General features: G+C 36.7%; 3 protein-coding genes across 4 annotated transcripts in view; 2 read left to right on the forward strand and 1 right to left on the reverse strand.

Annotated features, from left to right (window-relative positions):
- The window catches only part of FRMPD2 (FERM and PDZ domain containing 2), a 65,810-nt gene extending 64,933 nt beyond the window's left edge, over window positions 1-877 (forward strand). The window contains exon 39 of the mRNA XM_051616861.1: window positions 674-877. Coding sequence (XP_051472821.1) covers window positions 674-877 — 204 coding nt within the window. The remainder of the gene's footprint in view (window positions 1-673) is intronic.
- The window catches only part of MAPK8 (mitogen-activated protein kinase 8), a 130,870-nt gene that overhangs the window by 109,901 nt on the left and 1,607 nt on the right, over window positions 1-19,362 (reverse strand). The window lies entirely within an intron of this gene.
- Window positions 5,774-13,638, forward strand: PTPN20 (protein tyrosine phosphatase non-receptor type 20). Of its 2 annotated transcripts, XM_051616693.1 has the most exons (7): window positions 5,774-7,419; window positions 7,570-7,718; window positions 9,418-9,508; window positions 10,159-10,493; window positions 11,971-12,186; window positions 12,449-12,511; window positions 13,341-13,638. In XM_051616693.1, exons 2-7 carry the CDS (start codon window positions 7,716-7,718, stop codon window positions 13,410-13,412), a joined length of 780 nt encoding a protein of 259 aa, XP_051472653.1. In that variant the 5' UTR covers window positions 5,774-7,419; window positions 7,570-7,715; the 3' UTR covers window positions 13,413-13,638. The 2 variants fall into 2 exon arrangements, with proteins under 2 accessions (XP_051472653.1, XP_051472654.1); XM_051616694.1 differs by lacking the exon at window positions 5,774-7,419 and having other exon boundaries at window positions 7,478-7,718.

Raw genomic sequence — 19,362 nt, forward strand, 5'->3', positions numbered from 1 at the left:
CCTCTTGCTTCATGTTCAGCTTCATGTGGGATTGGGCCTCCCTTCAGCTGGAGGCAGCCATTGGGTCTCCAGTGGAGTGGCAGACACAGTATAGCAGGGCAAATGACAAAGCTCAACTACTCCATAGTGTAACTGTGTCCAGCAGGAATTACACATGAATAAAATCAGAGAAACAAGTCAGCTGACCAAGCATGCATATAACAGCTAACCAGGAGGATACTGGCAGGAGCCTTTCATCTGTGCCAGTAAGGTATTATCAAGGCAAGCAAAAAGCACTGGAATTATAACTTTTGTGTCTTTATTTTAAATCTTACTATCTTAACTGTCTTTTAATAATTTTTTTTTTACCCCAAATTATTTTTTCTATCCCCTCCAGAGGTTTCAATATTTTTGTTTGCTTTTCTATTTTTCATTTCTTTCCATCTGAAGAGTGGGAGAAACAATGTGTCTTAGTGTCTCAGAAGAGATGCAGGTTATGCTTTTAGGGTGTAATGTTGGAAATCATAGTATAAAGAAGTAGAGAGGAGAAGATCAAGAAAGTTACTAAAATGGGAAGGGATAAAAACACATGAAGTTCAAAGAAGTTATATAAAGATTGGTCAATGCTAGGATAGATTATTTTAAAAGCTTTCTGTTACAGGAATCTGGAAATATATATAATTGTATTTTTCAGGTGAATGAGACTTTTGTGTCTGGTCTGCCACGCCACACAGTTATAGATTTGCTGCGCAAGGCTTATGGCACGATTCAACTCACTGTCTGCCGAAGCATGGCTCTGCACTGGGCTTACTCAGACAATCAGAGCCACAGCACACCTTCCCCCCCAGACACAAAAGCAGAGTCTGGTAAGCAGCTACATCTGCTCAGTACACAATAAAGTGGGATCATGTGTTGCCTGAATTCAACTTTCCTATTAGCAAAACAATTCACTATTACTAACATTACAGTTATTCTGGTTCATAGCTGTAGGTACAAACACCTTCATCATGATCTGCAGCACTGGCTAAGCTACTCAGGCATAGAACCCCAGGGAAGGAATGACCAAGTATGATTTTTAAGTCTAGGAATAGTAGTGGAAGCAAAGCTGCAAGACCCTTGAAGTAACCGGAACTCAGCTTATGTTTTAATTCAATAAGGTTCCTGGTCTGTGCTAATTTTATACAATTTACTGATGGAATCACAGGCAATTACTGACCCAGCTGTTAAAATGTATTTCCCACAAATTTCACATCCCACAAATTTCACATCCTACCTTATCTCTTGGAAGCACAACACCTCTTGTTCTGTGTGGCAGACAGCTCATCTCCCTTCGGTACTTGTTCGTGTTAAAATGCAGAAGCCTCTGCTCCCAGGCTGATTGCTATTTGAGAGCACACCTACCTGCATTGGGCAGTACTTAAGAGAGCTGACTAACTCTATTTTCATGCTTTATATGCATTTTACTTAGATTTTTGTTTTCTGGTATTCAGACAGTCCTGGGAGAAGGCTGCGAATTCACCCTGTTTTCACCTTTAACAAAGAAGAAGAATCCAACCAGATGTGCACCAAGGTAGAATCTGAATCAGCCTTCTAGAAGTTATTAGGCAATATACTCATATGTTTGTTAACAAAATGGGTTTCTTACAATGCAGGCAAGAACCACTCTTTCTTAATGGGGAAAAAAAAAAATATTAATGGAAATGTGCTGCAATGGCTGAAACTGCTAACATTTGAATGAGCCAGGGGATTCCCCTGAGATAAGAGCATATGATTAGTATAATATTTATGCTAAAAGAACAAAGGGAAGGAAGGTTGCATATGCATGTCTATTTCTGGTGGTTTAAAATATTGGAATGAATTATTTTTTTATTTCAGTATTTTTATATTGATTTCATTATTTTAGTATTTTAAAACAATACACTTTAAAATATTTCTATTCAAGTGTCTTCCATTAATATTCATAACACCCAAACCTCTTCAAACATGGTAATGTTATTGAATCTTAGTAAGCCCTTCAAAACACTGCACATAAAATTTGATAGCACCTATTATTTCAAAGTTTATAACTGCATAACCTCTCCTGAGAAAATATAAATCCAGGTCATCTTATCCTCCAGAAGAAATAAAAAACCCAAATCCTCCCTCAACCAATATAATCCAATTGGAAAAAGAAAATTTGAAAAATCCTTGAAATGAATAAGCTGAGAAAACCATTAAGAAGACTTTGTTTGAGGATGTTTTAAGTACAGTTTTGTAATGGGTGTTGGAACGGAACTGTTAGAGTCTGGTGAAATGTAATATCAAAACAGGGTCATGTCTATGTTACGACAAAAATGTACATCCAATAAATAATATAAATGAGAAGTAGGAAATAAAACTAAGATGATAGTTTCTTTATTAGATCCCTGTTAGCAAGGTATTAAAGCACAAAATTAGTTTTAAGCATGTGGTTAGGTCTATCTAGTTCAGTATAACTTTAAGCACATGCTAATTTCTTTTTTTCTGAATTGGTTCCATTAACTCCCTCTTCTTGATTATTTCAAGCTTGCCTTTAGCTGTCTCCTATGAATAGAAACTATTCATGCTTTAGTTAATATAGCTCAGCTGCCATCTACTACAAAGATGCAGACTTTGAAAATGACAAGCTACTGAAAAAGAACATGCAAAAGAGCAGCTGTAAAATACCTTTCATTGTCGTATAGAAAACAAGAATCCCTATAACATTCTCCAGTCAGTGTAGTCAGTATATGCAGAAACTGGGTAAGTGAACTCATGGTTAAGCAGGCATGAATTCCCCTATTCTAATGGGCATGCACAAGCATAAAAGTAAGAAAATAAGGTATAAATGGCAACTCCCATTAAGATTCTGTGAGACATTCAGTAATTTCTACTGTGTAAGGTGCCAGGGTATTTTCTGAGTGCCTCTGAAATATTACACTGGCAAAGAAGAAGAAACATCACTCTATAATAAAATTCAAATATTTATCTATCAAGTGTTACAAGTGAGAATAAACCACTGCCACATACTAATGTCTTGCATCGTTATTTAAATGCAGGACCTAGTTATCGTTCTCTAGGATGGAAAAACAGCCACCAATATTATCACTTCTACTGCATATGGAGGGTGATCAAGGGTCTGCCTTCTCTTTTAGTTGAGTGCTTGTTCAGTAAAGCAGCTGAACCTTGCTTCTAACAGCTGGCATCATTGTGTTGGAGATAAAAAAACCCCAACAATTCCATCTCAGACACTGGTGTTTGCTGCTGCCAGGAACTGGGAGGTGAAGAGTAGAGCATGACTTGTGATGCCTATGCTTGCATTTTCTTTATGAGATCAGAGAGGAAATAATTAACACAAACTTTTTCAAAGTTTAGTCATGCATGCTAACTTGTAGAGTTGTCTGAAGACTTTATTGTTATGAAACTCACAAATACAGCTGATGTGGATTTTTATTCCTAGTAGATACTGCAAACCTGAATCAGAGTTGCATACTTTTTTTCTGAAGGTGGAAACTAGTCTATTTACCCTTTCCTTATTTACCCTTTCCTTATTGAGTGAAGGACACATTTTTGTCAGATATCAGAAAACATGTTGATAAAAGTAACTGTATTCAGTGACTTTCTAGACATTTCTTTGTACTGATTTTTCACAGGTTTTTTCTTATTTTAAATTTGCAGGATAAAGAAAGTACACACAATTCCCCCCTGCCAGGTCAGCTGCCTGCACAAGACTATGAGGATATAACCAGTAACATTTCAGACAGGTAAGTCTTTCAAATGTTCTAAAACTATTAAACAGTATAAATAATTTATTCTTATATTTCCAGAGCTGTCCAATATGGTATGCAAATGCACTCATATGTCCCAAATGACAGAAATACAGTTCTATGGGAATGCAGCTCCATCTGCAGCAAGAATTGCTAAATAGCTTCCACCCAGCTACTGAGACAAATGAATCAAAAGCTTCTAGATGGAACAGCTCATGCAGACATGCCTAAGCATCTGCAAGTGAGAACATCCATGTGAACATAGGTTCAGTGCCACTTGTTATTATGTCATTGCTAATATAAGATTATCTTGTGATATACCTGGTAATTAGATGTGATTATTATTGAATTATCTTGCTCTGTGTGCAAGATGCATAAATGCATCTGTGGCTAATATAATGTTATCTTATCTTATCATACATAGGGATAACAAGTATCTTTTCTGGTTGTTTTGCAAATAAGGTGGTTTTCTGGCCCCTATCCTGCAATCTTAATCTTTTTACTACCACTATTACTAGTATTTCTATTTCCTACTTGCAAAAAGCTTTGTGAACTTGAACAGGCACAGCCTGCAGTGGTTACTGATACTGGCAAAGCTGCTACTTTTCTTATTCTCCCTCTTAAGTGTACATTTTTGCTATTTCTAACACATAGTATGATCATATGTAGGACAGGATAATGCAAGACTGTGATATGCTTAAGCCTACTAACATAATTCAATGTTATATCTGAGGGTATCAGAGTTAGGCAGTAGCGGAATGTTTGACTCATTCTGCACATATTATGGTTGTATTCTGTATTGCAGGCATATTTTCTACCTGAAACATGTTTAAATGCTCTAAAATTTTCTAAGGACTTTAGGAAGCAGTATCAAGCAAAGCCTATTTAGCCATGATTGCCTAACAACTGAAAAGTCATACATGAAAAATTATTTATAACTTTGACAGTCCTTACTTCCAGTCTTTTTTGGGCAGCTTTTTATACAAAGTATGTTCTTCTCTCTTTGAAAAAATAAAATACCACATACAGATAATAGTGGGTTTTGCTAGTTGTATTTGCAAACACTATGCCAGAAAAAATGCTATTAGTCCTTGAACTTCCATTCTTCAGAGTTCACAATTGTTCTTGAAAATAGTTGCTCAAGCAAATTAAGAGTTATCAAAATAGATTAAAACCAAAGCCTTTGTACGGTTCAGGCTATCAAAGTTTCTGCTGCTTCCATAAGACCATTCAACTGATGCTATTTTACAGGTCACAGAAACAAGCAGAACATGAAGTCTGCAGAAGAGAGAGTCAGCAGTCTGAGTCAGACAGCTGGAACAATGAAGATGATGATCTGCCCCACAGGATTTCTGTTCTACCTAGAAGTAACCATGCAAAAACTTCTCTTGTTTCTTTAACGTTATAGTCCAGCTCCTTTGTTCACTGAGAACAATACTAATCCCTTGTACACAAGCTAAGAATTTGCTCTTTGTGTCTCAAAGACCAGGGCACTCGGGACACAATTCTTACCATTGATACATATGAGGGTCATCAAACCTTTGCAACATCCACAAGCAGGTGGCCTATATCAGGAGCTCTCCAACTCTTTTGGAGAACTGCCAGAAGGAAGGAAGGAATATGAGTCTCAATGCAGTTAACTAAACCCAGGGAGATCAGCTCTGCTGGGTATCACCCACTCACCACTTCTGTGAGCACCTCTGCTTTGGAACTCCAGTTTGAAAAGGATGAGCAACTTTATTTTTCTGGGAGGGAGGGTTGTGTGGGTTTTTCATTTTTGACTGGGTTTTTGGTTGGAGTTTTTGGTGCGGTTTTTTGGTAATGTTATATCATGTCCTTCCCCAAAGGAAGATCTCTGATTACTTCCATTATACTCAATGATGTGTACCAATTTAGCAAATAAGAAGAAATGAAAGATGTTGAATTAATTTTATCAACACCATGGCATTTGTTCAAATCATGCACTGCTGGATAGTGCAAGGAAATGACAGACTGATTTGGTGGCTGAACAAAAAAAAAGTTATGAAACTAGTTCCCAAGTGTATAATTAAAAAATTAAAATTCTTAGTTTGTCCCAAAATGAATCAAATAAAAGCAGGACAGACTGGATGTAGTAAAAGGTCTTTTTCATATAGGAAAGGCAACAACAAAAAAGGCATTGAGAATTAATGGGAAAAATTCCAGGAACATATTACAAAATGTGCTTGTTATCACTGGATGCAAATATTTTTTGAACTAATTATCTTTCTCTTACTGTTCCCATACAGCTCCTCAAAAGATTAAATGAAACCGTTACACAAAAACTTAGACTGAAGGGTCAAAGTCTATTTCAAGACTTTGTTCTCAGAATCACTGAATTTCACTTCATATAATAACTTCATTAAAATCTCTAGAATGAATGTGCTTAAACACATACAAAAGCACTTTCACAGCTCATGTGCTACAACCCCACTGATACCAGAAGACATTTTACACAAAGAATCTGCTTAGCTGTTCCTATAGAAAATTAAGCTGCTCCTGCCCCAAACAAGAAATTCCTCTGAAATACAAGTGTCTCTGTGTGTTTCTTGTCCTATGGAAGCAATGCATTGCTGATGATTCTTGTCAGAAGTAACCACAGTTATCTCCCTCACACTGCCAAGCTGTGCTGGCAAGCAAAGAGAACATTATAACCTGTCTATCCTCTGGTACCTGCTCAAAGTTTGGGGTTTTTATTTCACTTGATCTTGAAGAAAAGAGAGATGTATGGGAAATAGTGCACTCTGTCTGGAGTGGAGGATATGTTTGGCACTCTCAGCTACTTAATAGAAACACACTCACATCTGTGAGGGTTAGATACACAGAAAGTGAACAGAAAGCATCTGAGAAGCTCAGCAGTTGTAGCTCAGACAAAAGCATAGCAAACACAACATTTCTGTAATGGCAATTAGTTAGGAGTAGCAGTGACATCTTCCAGGAAAAAAATAGAGCATTGCTCCTTGTCTTCAGCCTACAACAAACCCATGGGACGAATAATCAGAATTTCCTTGAGATAACTGGCATGTTATTCTTCGCCAACAGTAGCCTATGACTAAAAGGACAACTTCGATAATTCCTCTGCCTCAAACCACTGTTTTCTGCCAAACAAGCTACTGTTTTAACTCTACATGGTAACAAAAGGATTTCAACTGCTCCAGTAGAGTAGCGATATTTCTAGACATAGAAATGTTTATCCGTGTTCCCAATCTGTCAAGCTTTGCATCAGAACATATACTTCAGGAAGAGCTAACCAGTAAAACCGAATCCTGATTTTGGTGATCAAAGATACTTCACATCTTGTTCTTGAAAGGGAGTGTGAGATAAGATGAAAAGAGCAGAAGATATTTTCTTAATTCAGGGAGAAAGAATTTCCAGTGATCATTCCTAGCAGTGAGGTGTGGCAAAACTAATATTCAGGAAAATGCCGGAAACATGAAGATGATTGCCTATGAAGATGTGACTGGAGTCTTCTATACAAACATAAACTAGCAATAAATGTTACAACTCTGCAAGAACAGTTTATGTCAAACAGACTATATTTTAAGAAACTGTATGAGGCAATAAGTTGCAATAATTGGATCTAATTCCAAATCACATGAAATGTGGTGCTGGTTGTATCCATGGTGCTGACTTATTCTTCTTTCTGCTGTGAACATAAGTAAGCCAAAAATATCTTTTCACATTTCACTTCCACTGTATAAGCATTAAAATGTACTTAAATACTACAGCCCCCTAGGTTTTTAAAGCCAACACTTTGCAGTATGAACAATCATAATTAAAAATTCCTTTGTATTTTGTTGATATATAGGTAGAACCTTTACTTCTGGAGATGAACTGACTTGGTTAATTAACATTAAACCATCACTGACTGGAGTAGGTCCAAGGACTGGCATCACAGGTCTTATTCAAGGCCTTCAATTGCGGATTGAGAGTCAAGAGGTGTTAAAGGAGTTCATGGTAAAGTGTGATTGCTTTTTAAGATGTGGGTGTCTAGCAGAACTAAGGGACTTTTAGCAGCCATCTGCATACTGTATAGGAGACTGACTTGTATATCTTTACTGACTTTTCCTTCTCAGAGATTTATTCCAGCCAGAATGGGGCTTTTACTCTGCTGATTGGGTGATGCTACAATACTTGGATCTCTCTCTTTCCACCCAGATCAGGCTTACACTGTTGGCTGTCCAAAGAAACTGCCCACATGGAATGAAAAAAAAATGATACACAAAAGTAGAGTTTGAATATTTTTTTCCTAGACTGACTTCTTCCTATTACCCCCTCAGCTCTGCTGAATATCTGCCTAAGATATATTCTAGAGGCTGCGTTAAAGCAAGAAATCCATGCTGCTAGGGATTCATTAGTGTTGAAGCAGTTAATGGAAGGAAAATGTTTCACATAATGCTCCAGTGATCCATGGAACTCATTGCCACAAGATGCTATTAAGGTTAGGAACTTTATGAAATTAAAAAGAAAAAGTAATATTCCTCCATAGATATTGAAAACACACAATTACATCTGATGATATATAAATAATGAAAAAGTGTAAAATTAGCAAAACATACAAAATCTCATGCTTCAGGATATAAATAGAGTACTCAGTACTCAGCAGATTTCCAAAACCTGGATTATTTAATAAATCTTCAACACAGAACTGTAATTTCCTTTAACTGATGTACTCATTACCAGTGAAATAGATTCCTACCACTTTTCCACAGTAATTACAATGTTATCAATTTCTTTTACTTGCTTTTGTGTCTCTGATTGTTTGGGTACAAAATCCTACAAGCTCAAGTGTGTAGGATTTTCTAACTTTCCCTGAAGGCTCAAAGGCATGAATTAATTTCCACTCATTCCATTCTGTTACTGATGTAGGCATAGTATACTATGAGCTGAGTCACACGTCTGCACAGAAAACATAAAGATCTAATAGAGGAATAAGTGGTTACCACAGCCAATGGATACTTTATCTGAGTAAAAGCTGTAGTAATTGATGAAGATGTTAAAGACCTGTCACATGTCCAAATACACTGTATAGTAGCATAAGGTGATGGCTGAGCATTGTACAATGCATACCAAAGAAGTAAAAGAATAAAGAAAAATCAAGGTAACTCAAAATTGTAAATTAAATTAACTTGCACGTTCCTGCTTCCAGCTATACTGCATTCTGTTTCCCTAAATCTGCTATGAAACACTTAATGACTATATGATTTGCACTTAACATCATTGGTGCTGTTCCCTATATCTATCACTTCCTCTGTCACTGAAAAGTATTCACTGACATTGACTACTTGTTAACGGTGCAATAGTTCGTGCTTTAGTCAGTATGTTATCAATTATAAATGCTGACATTTGGCCAAGACACTATTCCAAACATCTGTTTTACAGCAATACAAAACAGGGATTTGTAATGCCAGGGATTGAGGATGTGGGTTAGGAATCTCACCTGAAAACACTAGAAAGGAAGTGCAAGCTGAAGAAAATACAAAGGAATTTTAAATATTTGCCTAGAAGTTTAGAGAATGATGTACTGATTCCCTCCTGTAAGAAGTCTACTTGCCAGTCTTGGGCCACATATAGCAGTAAGGTTTGCTCACACCAACTCTGTAAAGGTTGTCTATAAATGATGTAAACATGGATTGACTACCTCTCTTTGTCCTAGGCTTTACAACATGTGAAACCAATAGATGACTGCAGAACTGGAAAAGCACCAGAAAACCAGCATAAAAACAGATACCGAGATATTCTTCCATGTAAGTATGTACACTAATGAGATCAGATGTTCAGTGAACAAAGACATCAGAAAACAGAAAAACAGTCCAAACACTGATATGTAGGAGGTGCAAATCTCACCAGACCCTAAGTCACAGAGAGATCCACTACTAACGAAATTTCTTGAGATTTTTCCAGAAAAGATAGAGTTCATGTAAGGATATCTGCAGTGCACAATGTGTAATTTTCTCAAGTATTGTATTCCACAAGGCAAGACTAGGGCCAGCTGTCGTGGTGTTTCCTTCCCTCTTTCTCAGTGAGATTGATCTACATTCTGTGGGCAAGTGCCTTTGTAACATCAATATCCACTGACAATGTTTCCATACCATAAATTGAAGGTAGTTGTTGGATAGACTGAGTGGCTGCCTTACAATTCTGTGGTAATTAGAAGGCCTGTCAGAGTGTTACACAACTATCTTAAGAGAAATAAAGCTGCTGTGAATTATACCATTTACCTGTGGGAATTCCTAGTAGTAGGGATTAATATTAGTGATATTAGCCAGAAGTGTTGTAAAATCCAGAGGCATACTTCGCTGCTAGAGGCTGAAGTTCCCTGTCCACTGAGTACTAGAGATGGTAGAACTCTGTTTCAGATCTACAACTGAAATAGCAACTTTCTGTTTCTGTCCAGATGATAAAACACGAGTTCCTTTGGGTGAAAAGAATGGCTACATTAATGCAAGCTACATTAGAATGAAAGTTGGAGAAGAGGAACATTTCTATATTATAACCCAAGGACCTCTGCCATCCACTATGGTTGATTTCTGGCAAATGGTCTGGGAGAATGAATCAAATGTGATTGCCATGATGACAAAAGAAGTGGAGCTAGGCCAAGTCAAATGTCATCAATACTGGCCTGAACCTCCCCATGACTCTATAGACCTGGCTAATTTCCACCTCAGATTAGACAATTACCAGATTCTGGAACACTTCATAATTAGAACAATAGAACTTATCAACAAGCAGGTAAGTTGAGTATACTTCATACTGTCATATATGATTAAATTGATTTGATATTTTGTGTAAGTAAATGTTACTATTATTGTTTAGTTCTTCAGAAACATTTGCTCAGTGTCTTTTTTGGAAAGTAAAAATCTGAATAACAGGCATGAAATTAGGGTTAATGAGATGCTTCTTCTTTGCTCATTACACAAGTAATGGATCCAACATTACATACATTTGGACAAGAAGATTAAAAAATTAGTCCTTCAATAGTAACACAGCTGATGTGTTCAGTCTTATGTACAATTGCTTACTGTTCTCATCAAAACAGTAAGGGCTGCCAGAGTGGATTCATGTTCTGTAATGGTGACTTGAATGACAGAGGGTTGTCATGAGCCAATACCCTTTTCATTCATGAAAGATATGAATACTCATGAAACTACAAATCTAGCAGCACATTTTTAGAAACCTACCAAATACAAAAATATAAGAACATGGAAACCAGGGCAATTGTAAGTCCATCAGTCTTGCCTCAATATTAAGTAAAGCTTTGCAAAAATTTATGCAGGACATATGGAATAATTGAATAATAATGGAATAATTAAGATATCTGCACTTGTAGCAGACTACCTTGGTGTCTTTTTCCATCAAGAAAACAAATTTTCTATATAAAGAAAACACAATCTGTCTTATGTCACTGAGTATGAAGCATAGTAAACCATTTTATATGAATCTTCCCAAAAAATGATTAAGATGGGAAGATGGGCCATTTCACGTGATTGTTTCAATAGCTATGTTATGTTTGCTGTGCTTGTCTTGGACTACTATCAAATTACTACAGAAAGCCACAGCTTTACTTAAGCAGAAATCTAGACATGAATTCAAATTCTTCTGATGTTAAAAGTCCAAGGAGTTCTTTTGCATTCAGCTTAAGATGTTTAGGCAAGCTGGCAACAAGAAGTAATGTCCCATGACCATTCCATTAATTATATTTTTAGCTTATCTGTAAGTATTTTCTGGTTGATTTGGTTTGCATGTTAGGGTATCTAATCACAAACTGCTCTTTTATATCAGATAGCCATTTGCAGTCTCAATATTGTGGCTATTATATTACTCCTATTGGTGTGACTTAATTCAATTACAGAAACAATTTTAGTAAACAGTACTGGAATGTTATAATTTAACAAATGTTTTTGTTTTCCTTTCTAACCAATAAATAACTATAACCTCTTTGGGCAAGAGAGTAACTTTGGTGTCTCATCAAAATCATATGAAGAATATTTCCTAGTTCTGTGTGCTTAGTGCATTTCTCAGTCATTTCTGAGCACATTTTTGAAAACCTAAAATAAAATTTAATAGGGTCAAATACGAAAAGCTGAAGATGTCAAACAACTGACTAAGAATGAGGCTGAAGGAAAATTTATCAGTGAAATTTCAAGGAATTCCTTCCTTTCAAGGAAATCTTGGATAATTTTTAACATTTCTGGTCTTTCTCTTCCAGACAGAAGAGAAGCGCATTATAAGTCATTTGCAGTTTACCACTTGGCCAGACCACAGTGCTCCCAAACTGGCTGAACAGCTTGTAAAATTTATTTGTTGCATGAGAAAAGCTCACAGTACAGGACCTATTGTTGCCCACTGCAGCACTGGCATTGGGAGAAGTGGAGTTTTGCTGTGTGTTGAGCTTCTGCTCACCTATATAGAAAAAGATTTATGTGTAAGTATCAGACAAATCATTGTTTAATAGTACAGACTGGTATGGGTGTCAACAACATGTGGGGGTATCTTAGATGAGAGTAATTTCTGGTAAAATTCATCCCCACCAAATGGAATAAACACAGATTTTATTGTTTTAGCCAACAAAGATAATTACAAATATACTGTTTGTAAAATAACTGAGCCACAGCTTCCCCATCTGAATATGCTTACATCTTTATAACTTGCATCTCAACAAAATATAAACTGTTCTCTTCCAATAGTTCAACATCAAGCAGATAGTGAGAGATTTGAGAGATCAGCGTTGTGGCATAATCCAAACTAAGGTAAGTTCTCAACATTCAACTAGATTATGATTTTTAAATGCCTCATTTACTGGTACATATCAACATACTTAGATAAACTTGGGGCTTAAAGCTTAATTTTTACCCTTTCATTTGAGGAAAGTAACAGCCTTCCAGGCAAGTGCTGTGTAGATTTTAATACGAAAGATATGTCTCTTATTATTGAAATAAAAGCAAAGCACAATTATAGCACAGACACCAGCCCTGCCCCCCTTTTATTTATGGAGTTTTTTTAAACAAAAAGAAAAGCAGGGATCAACAACAAAACTGGTGACATACCATAAACTGTAGCCTGCAAAATTGCAGCCTTCAGTTGAATTCTTGCTTTTGGTGAATTATTGTTACCCCAATAAACCCTTCTACTGCTGAGTTAAAACTAACCCTGAAAAGAGTTTTCACACAGGAAAAACACAAGATGTGGCTAACACAATTTAGAGCAAACAGGTGGTGGGAAGAAAAGCAACAAAATACTAGGATAAGTTCTTCCTATAAGCAAGTATTTTAGCACATGGTTTGATACATGTTTCTTCAAGATAATGACTGAGCCTGTGATTAAAATTAAGCAATAGTTAACCTTCACTGACCTAAATGAGACTTAAGTAGATGCTTACAGGTACTGCATTAAATAAGAAAGTGTTCCCGAACTTTTACAAGTGATGGAGCAAAAAGAACAGGGATGCTCTTAAATACCTAAAGTTTTGTACCTGTGTTACAAAGATGCTGATGTTATAAACAACACTACACCCAGTCCTTTGTCTGGAATTTATGTTGAATGTAAACAGGTGTTTCCTATTGGTGTTTCTGTGTGCAGGATGAATATTTATTCTGTTATGAAGTTGTGCTGGAAGTCCTTCAGAACCTGCAAGCAACAGATTCCCTCTGACTGCAATACAAGTCTTCCCTGTTGCTAATTCCCTTGGACTCCAGGGACCAGTCAGAAAATGCACTAAACAGATGTCAAGCCAGCACCGACAAGTGTTGTATTACATGCTTTGTTAGATTACTGTGATTTCTAAGATATTTCAAACCCTTGCTTAATATGTCCTGTGTAAGTCATTTACATCTTGGCTCACAGTGTGGAGAAACAGCCAGCCAGCACTGCAACACTGCTGGACAATTTGCATGTTCTGCATAATAATATATTCATGTTATAAAAATATTTTCGAACTTTGGCAAGGAGATAGCAGCCTTTGAAATTTATTTTACTTTCCAGAAAGCAACTAGCTAGCAAGATCTAAGATTCTGCTGGTGTTGGTGTAAGATTAGTTATCCCTTACATATTGTTGTGCACTATTTGTTTCTGGATTGTAAATAAATATTTTATTTTAGTTATGCTTTTGTGTGGAAGGACTCAATTTGTTTACCTTTGGTTGCCTGAATAAGGTAGAACCATTTCTATTCATCACGCCAGCCCAGGAATTTATACCACCATCACTAGACATCTTAAATAAAGAAACTGACAGAAAAATAGGATGCCTTTAAACCCTAGTTGGTTCTCTTCAAAGCAGGACGAACATTCTAATAATTGGATGGAATTGTAATTTTTCCCAGCAATATGGACATCTGTAGATAGCATCAGTATTCTTTCATTTTGCATTGATGTAAAAAGGAATGCAAATACTAAGCCAAATGAAATGCCTGTGAGTGCATTTTGGAATGTATATACATTTCATTTTCCCCTGATCCTTCCCACTGATTAACTGTCTTGTCATTCTTACGTAGCTTCTGAACCAATCTAGGCTAAGTCGCACTGGTTTCAGGTGGGGCTGAATAAGATCTTTAAATTAAATAAGTCCCTGTACAGCTTATTTCTCTTGTAAAAACTGTCTCAGTGTGAGTTTCAGTGCATTTGAGCAGAAATCTGTTGTTCAAGTTTATAAGACTACTTGTTTCTATAGTACTGCTTCTAAGTCCTTTATCTAGAAGGTGATATATATGGGAATCAAGTATATATGTGCACTGGACGAGTAACTTTTAAACATAGAAAAACAGTTATTTAACTCAATTGTATGTAATTTTAAAACTTCTTTGATTTCTGTAAGGGAGAAAATACTAAGAAGCATCTAAATATAAAACTGCAGTAGAAACAAGACAATAAGATAGCTGCTTATTTTAAATACAAATGGGAGGTTTAACATTCAGAAAGAAAGGATTGAATACAAATTAAATTATAATTTTAGAAAAAGCCACTGTAATACAATTATAATTAAGGCCAAGGGCCATGTTTTTTCTTTCTGCTCTCAGACAGTTTGATAGAAGTCAGGAAAAGATAGAAATTAAATTTAGGATCTGAGCCAGATGCAAATCTCAAACGTATTGATAGAGATCCAGAGAAATGCTAAATTAGTGGAGTAACCCTATATTTAGATTGGTACAAACAGAAACAGAATTCAATGTTTTGTCTTAAATTCATTGAATTTGAGCCTTCCCAGAAGCGTTACTCTCCATATAGTCTGCATTTACTATCTTTATGTTACATATAAAGGACTATTGGCACAGTTTTGTCAAGTGTCATCATCAAATTTTTGTTCATAACTTTGTTACTTTTGTTTGGTATTTGGCCTTTCACTTTGATTTTAGTTATTGAACGTGTACTACTATGCAATGAATGCACTACACTACACATGAATGCACAATTCACTTTTTATACCACAACAACTTTAAAAAGCTTCCCAGTGAAAATATTCCTGTACTTTATGCAAAGGGTTTTTTTCTGTAGTTTAGAACAAGCACTCTGGATTTAGAAAACAAACTTCATAACATGTCTTGTTCCTCCACATTTATGCATCATCTTTGCAGCTGTTCAACTGAAGTGTTTGCTGTTTGAAGTTTTTCCTGTTTTACAGGGATATTAAAAAAAATTTCTAAAAACACTGGACTGAGTTTAATTTCAATTATTTGTTATGAAAAAGCAGCTGTAATAACTAACTTCTAACCAGTAAGAGCTCTAGTGAAAATAACCTTTCATTAATTGAGTCTTATATTTGAACTTCCTTTAAAGGCAGATTTCCTACATTTTCCTACAGCAGGTATTACTGACCTCTGAGACATTCTGTCATATCCCATATTCTTATCCTTTGGAAATATAATAATTAAATGCTTTAAAACTGATACTGTGGTTATAATCCCCATAGTGACATCCTCACTCAGAGTGAACTTTGTTTTGGATGAGACATACACTTTTACCCAGATCTAGTCCTCTAAGACTGCCAGCAGAGTAAGACAAAACAGAATTGTCTTTCACAGTCTGCTATATAACAAAGAAACTTTCACCCACAGAAAATTTCAGAGCCTCTGAAACCAACTTTGAGCAGAGACAGATAGATGCAATTTACCACATGCTGGGTAACAGGTCCTCCATCTGTCACAGTCCCGGAGTGATCCTACAAAGCAAGTCTTTCAATCCACAGCCTAAAAACATTTTAAGAAAATTATGGACTTGCAAGGGTACTGCACATGTTTGAAGTGAAAGGTTGGTCATCTCAGTACCAGTACTGCTCATGAGTTCACTGTTGATGGTCAGCCTAGACAGCAGATACATTTTGAGGAGGGAAGAACTGAAATGGTAGACACAGCTACTTCCTACAATAGACACCACGTTTTGAGAAATGAAAAATGAATCAGCACTACAAAGTGCTTAGCAGATGTAGCTGCTGTATATGCTCTCTTGGAGATGCTAAGGATCCATTTCTTCTCACCTTCTGCTTATAAAGGTAGGATACAGGGATTCCTGAATAAGTTAGAGGACTGTTAAAAAGCATTTTGGTACAGGGGAATCTGGCTAAATCCAGCAGCTCATACACCATTTCCGCCTATACATTGAACCAATGAGAGTCCAACTTCTGTGTTCTTTATTCATGCAAAACTCCCATGGAGATCAAGACTCATTGATACAGAGTTGGAACAGATAACCCACTCCTTAAAGAGCTCACAAGTCAGACAAAATTGGAAAGAAAGGAAGATCTACTGTCCCATTTCAGTCATAGGGAAGACAGGCAGGAGTTGCTTCAAGGTCTACAGCATTTTTGGAAAACCTGGGAACTAAACCCAGATGATATAAGTTCTGATTTTATGTCTAAACAGAAAAGTATCTTTCCTCAGTCAGAAAATACGATCATATTGCTCTGGCCCACTTCTAAAGAAACATTATTTAGCATATAAAATGGTCTGACTGGTACTTGCACACATCCTAATATGCAAGATATGTATTATGATACAGCACATCAGTCTGCATCTGTGGTCACACTGCTTCAGAAGTGGGACTGAGATAACTATTTGTATTTCTCAGCCATCTTATTCTACCACCTAGTCATCTATCAGGACAAGCTACAGTACAAATGCACAAGAAGGACACATTAATTGGAGGCAGTGTCTGCTATAGCAAGCACTCAAAGCAAGTAAACATCTGCTAGTCTTCAGATTCATACTGTAGCACAAAACCTTGTCAGTGATACCCTATGCTCAGATGGTAGCTTTGGCCAAGGAACAGCACACCTTGTCATCTTACTCTGAGGAAGTGACAATTTTACTGACATTGAGATTGCTGCTAAGTTTCTTATATCTACCATTTTATCTAAATTTAAAAGCAAGCATCACAAGGACAATAATCTCATAGCTATTAAGTTACCAAATCATGTGAGTAGGGGGAAATACATCTTCATTGGGTTCCATGGGCTCAGGACTGCTTTAAACTGATGACTTTGTGTACTTGAATACCCCATCAGCAATGGCAAGAAACCTTAAAATATCCCCGCATGCCAAAATAGGTGTTAGTTGCTACAAGAACAAAGTCAGGTTTGAATAACTCACTTTAAAAAATGATGGAACAAAAATAGCAAGAATTCTCTTAAATATCTATTCTAGTTTTACAACTAGCACTAAAATAATCAGGCTTCATTTATTTTTCTTAGAAAACCTGCAAGATGAGTCAGTAACGTTTCTCCAGCTATCTTTTTGGACGCAGTCTTTTGGCCTTATAGAACAACAGGATTTTCTGTGATGGAACAAATACAGTAAATGCAAAACCCGCTAGTATTGCAAAAGAACAGCAAATACTGCCATCTACGGGCAAATCGCGACTGCGACAGCATTAATCGCATTTAGTCACCAGTGCCGTTGACACAGAATCACCCAACGAATTTTTGCTGAGGTTCAGTCAAAAGTGTTAACCAAGTCGAGCTTGGCAGGATGCAGCCCTCCCGCTCCAGGCCAGGCAGGTATTGCATGCTTGAGACAACTGTGTAGCTGTACTGCCACTGGTCCTACAGTTCCTAAAATAATGATAATTAAATACTCAGCCTGCCTCGGAAAAGAATATCTAGAAATCTAACAGCATCTGTCCACATCTGAGAAGAGCATAACTTATGAATAAACTTGCTCTTGACCCTAAAGCAGGAATGCTCTTGCAATGAAGCACTTTCTTCATTTACTGAAAATCATGAGTAATGGGAAATCTTCCTGGAGTTCTACAATAACTGGTTTTATGAAACATTGTAAGCAGCTCAATCTAATTGGGTTGGGCATATTTAGTGCAACATAATCCCCGTAAAGCGGTTTCTTTTGTCAAGTATGTTGCAAACTCATCTGCAGAATAAGAACTGGAGATAGTGTCACATATTTCAGTGTAATAATCCTAGTTTTTCCACATCAAAGAAATGTGACCCACATAACAGTTAACCTGAGTTGCCCCAAGCCTGTGCTGTACTGTGTTGTACATAGAGATTAGCCTTTGTGCCTGTGTTGTGCTGTGAATATCTCTCAAGCTGCAAAATAAAGGCAGCCAGCTAATTGTAACAGAGAGCCTGTAGGCAGCTACTGGTGATTATGCCACCTGTGAGTTTTTGCCTTTACCTAAAAGTGCAGCAAGAAGTTCTAATGTGAACATTATTTCTGTTGGACAACAGAAATGCTGAATGGAGTTGTTTTCTTGTGAGTAAATAATTTAATAATTCCAGTGACCAAAACAGGACAACTCCTCCACTGACAAGGTCTGCACAGTGTGCTGCATCTGGATCAGTTGCTTGTTTGATGCTGCACAGCTTGGAATTCTTGGACTCTGAAGGAATGTAAGATTATCTATAGTATTCTTTCTTCCTGTACAGTGTTAGTGCTAATAAATAGCACTTTAAAGGATACTTTATATGTGTAACAGTAAAGTGTGATTCACACATTATATTGCACTGATGTGGCTCTGTAGGTTTAGAAATAAGCTTATTAAAACAGAACAGTGTTCTGTAGTGGCCAGAAAGGTATAATTTTTCTTGTCTAGGTCAATTACTTAATTCATGCCAGGAGTAACAGAACCTCATACCTTATTCATGCTTCTCCAGGAACAATAGCATGGAAAAATTAACACTGAACAACAGAACCACAAAACCCCAAAATAGCTGAGATTGGAAGGAATGCCTGGAGAGCATCTAGTCTAAACGCTCGACTCAGAGCAGTGTCATCTAGAGCTCAGGATCGTGTTCAGTTGGGTTTTAAATCTCTCCAGGACTGAGACTCCATGACCTGTCTAGGAAATCTGTTCTGATATTTGACCATTCATAGAGTAAAAATTATTTCTCTAATGTTTACATGGAATTTCCTGAATTTCCACTTAAGCCTATTGCTTCTTGTTCTGCCACTGTGTAACAGTAGGAGGAGTCTGTTTCCACCTTTACTTCTTTACTCCCTCTCATAACGTAATTTCTAAATATTAATAAGACCCCACTGAGCATTCTCTTCTCCATGCTAAAGAAGAAGGGAGTTTAAGAAAAGATGAGGAGTCTGGAGTATCTCTCAGATGTCAGTCTGCAAGATTTGCCAGTGAACAGATCTACTTTTCAGCTAGT

This window comes from Apus apus, chromosome 4 (genome assembly GCF_020740795.1).
Source record: "Apus apus isolate bApuApu2 chromosome 4, bApuApu2.pri.cur, whole genome shotgun sequence".
In the NCBI taxonomy this organism is placed as follows: domain Eukaryota; kingdom Metazoa; phylum Chordata; class Aves; order Apodiformes; family Apodidae; genus Apus; species Apus apus.

Bases quoted from the DNA above. Each gene is read 5' to 3' on its own strand.
- PTPN20 (XM_051616693.1), top strand. The intron at 10,494-11,970 runs GTAAGTTGAGTA...TTTCTCTTCCAG, and splicing joins TAGAACTTATCAACAAGCAG to ACAGAAGAGAAGCGCATTAT. The intron at 12,512-13,340 runs GTAAGTTCTCAA...TTCTGTGTGCAG, and splicing joins GTGGCATAATCCAAACTAAG to GATGAATATTTATTCTGTTA.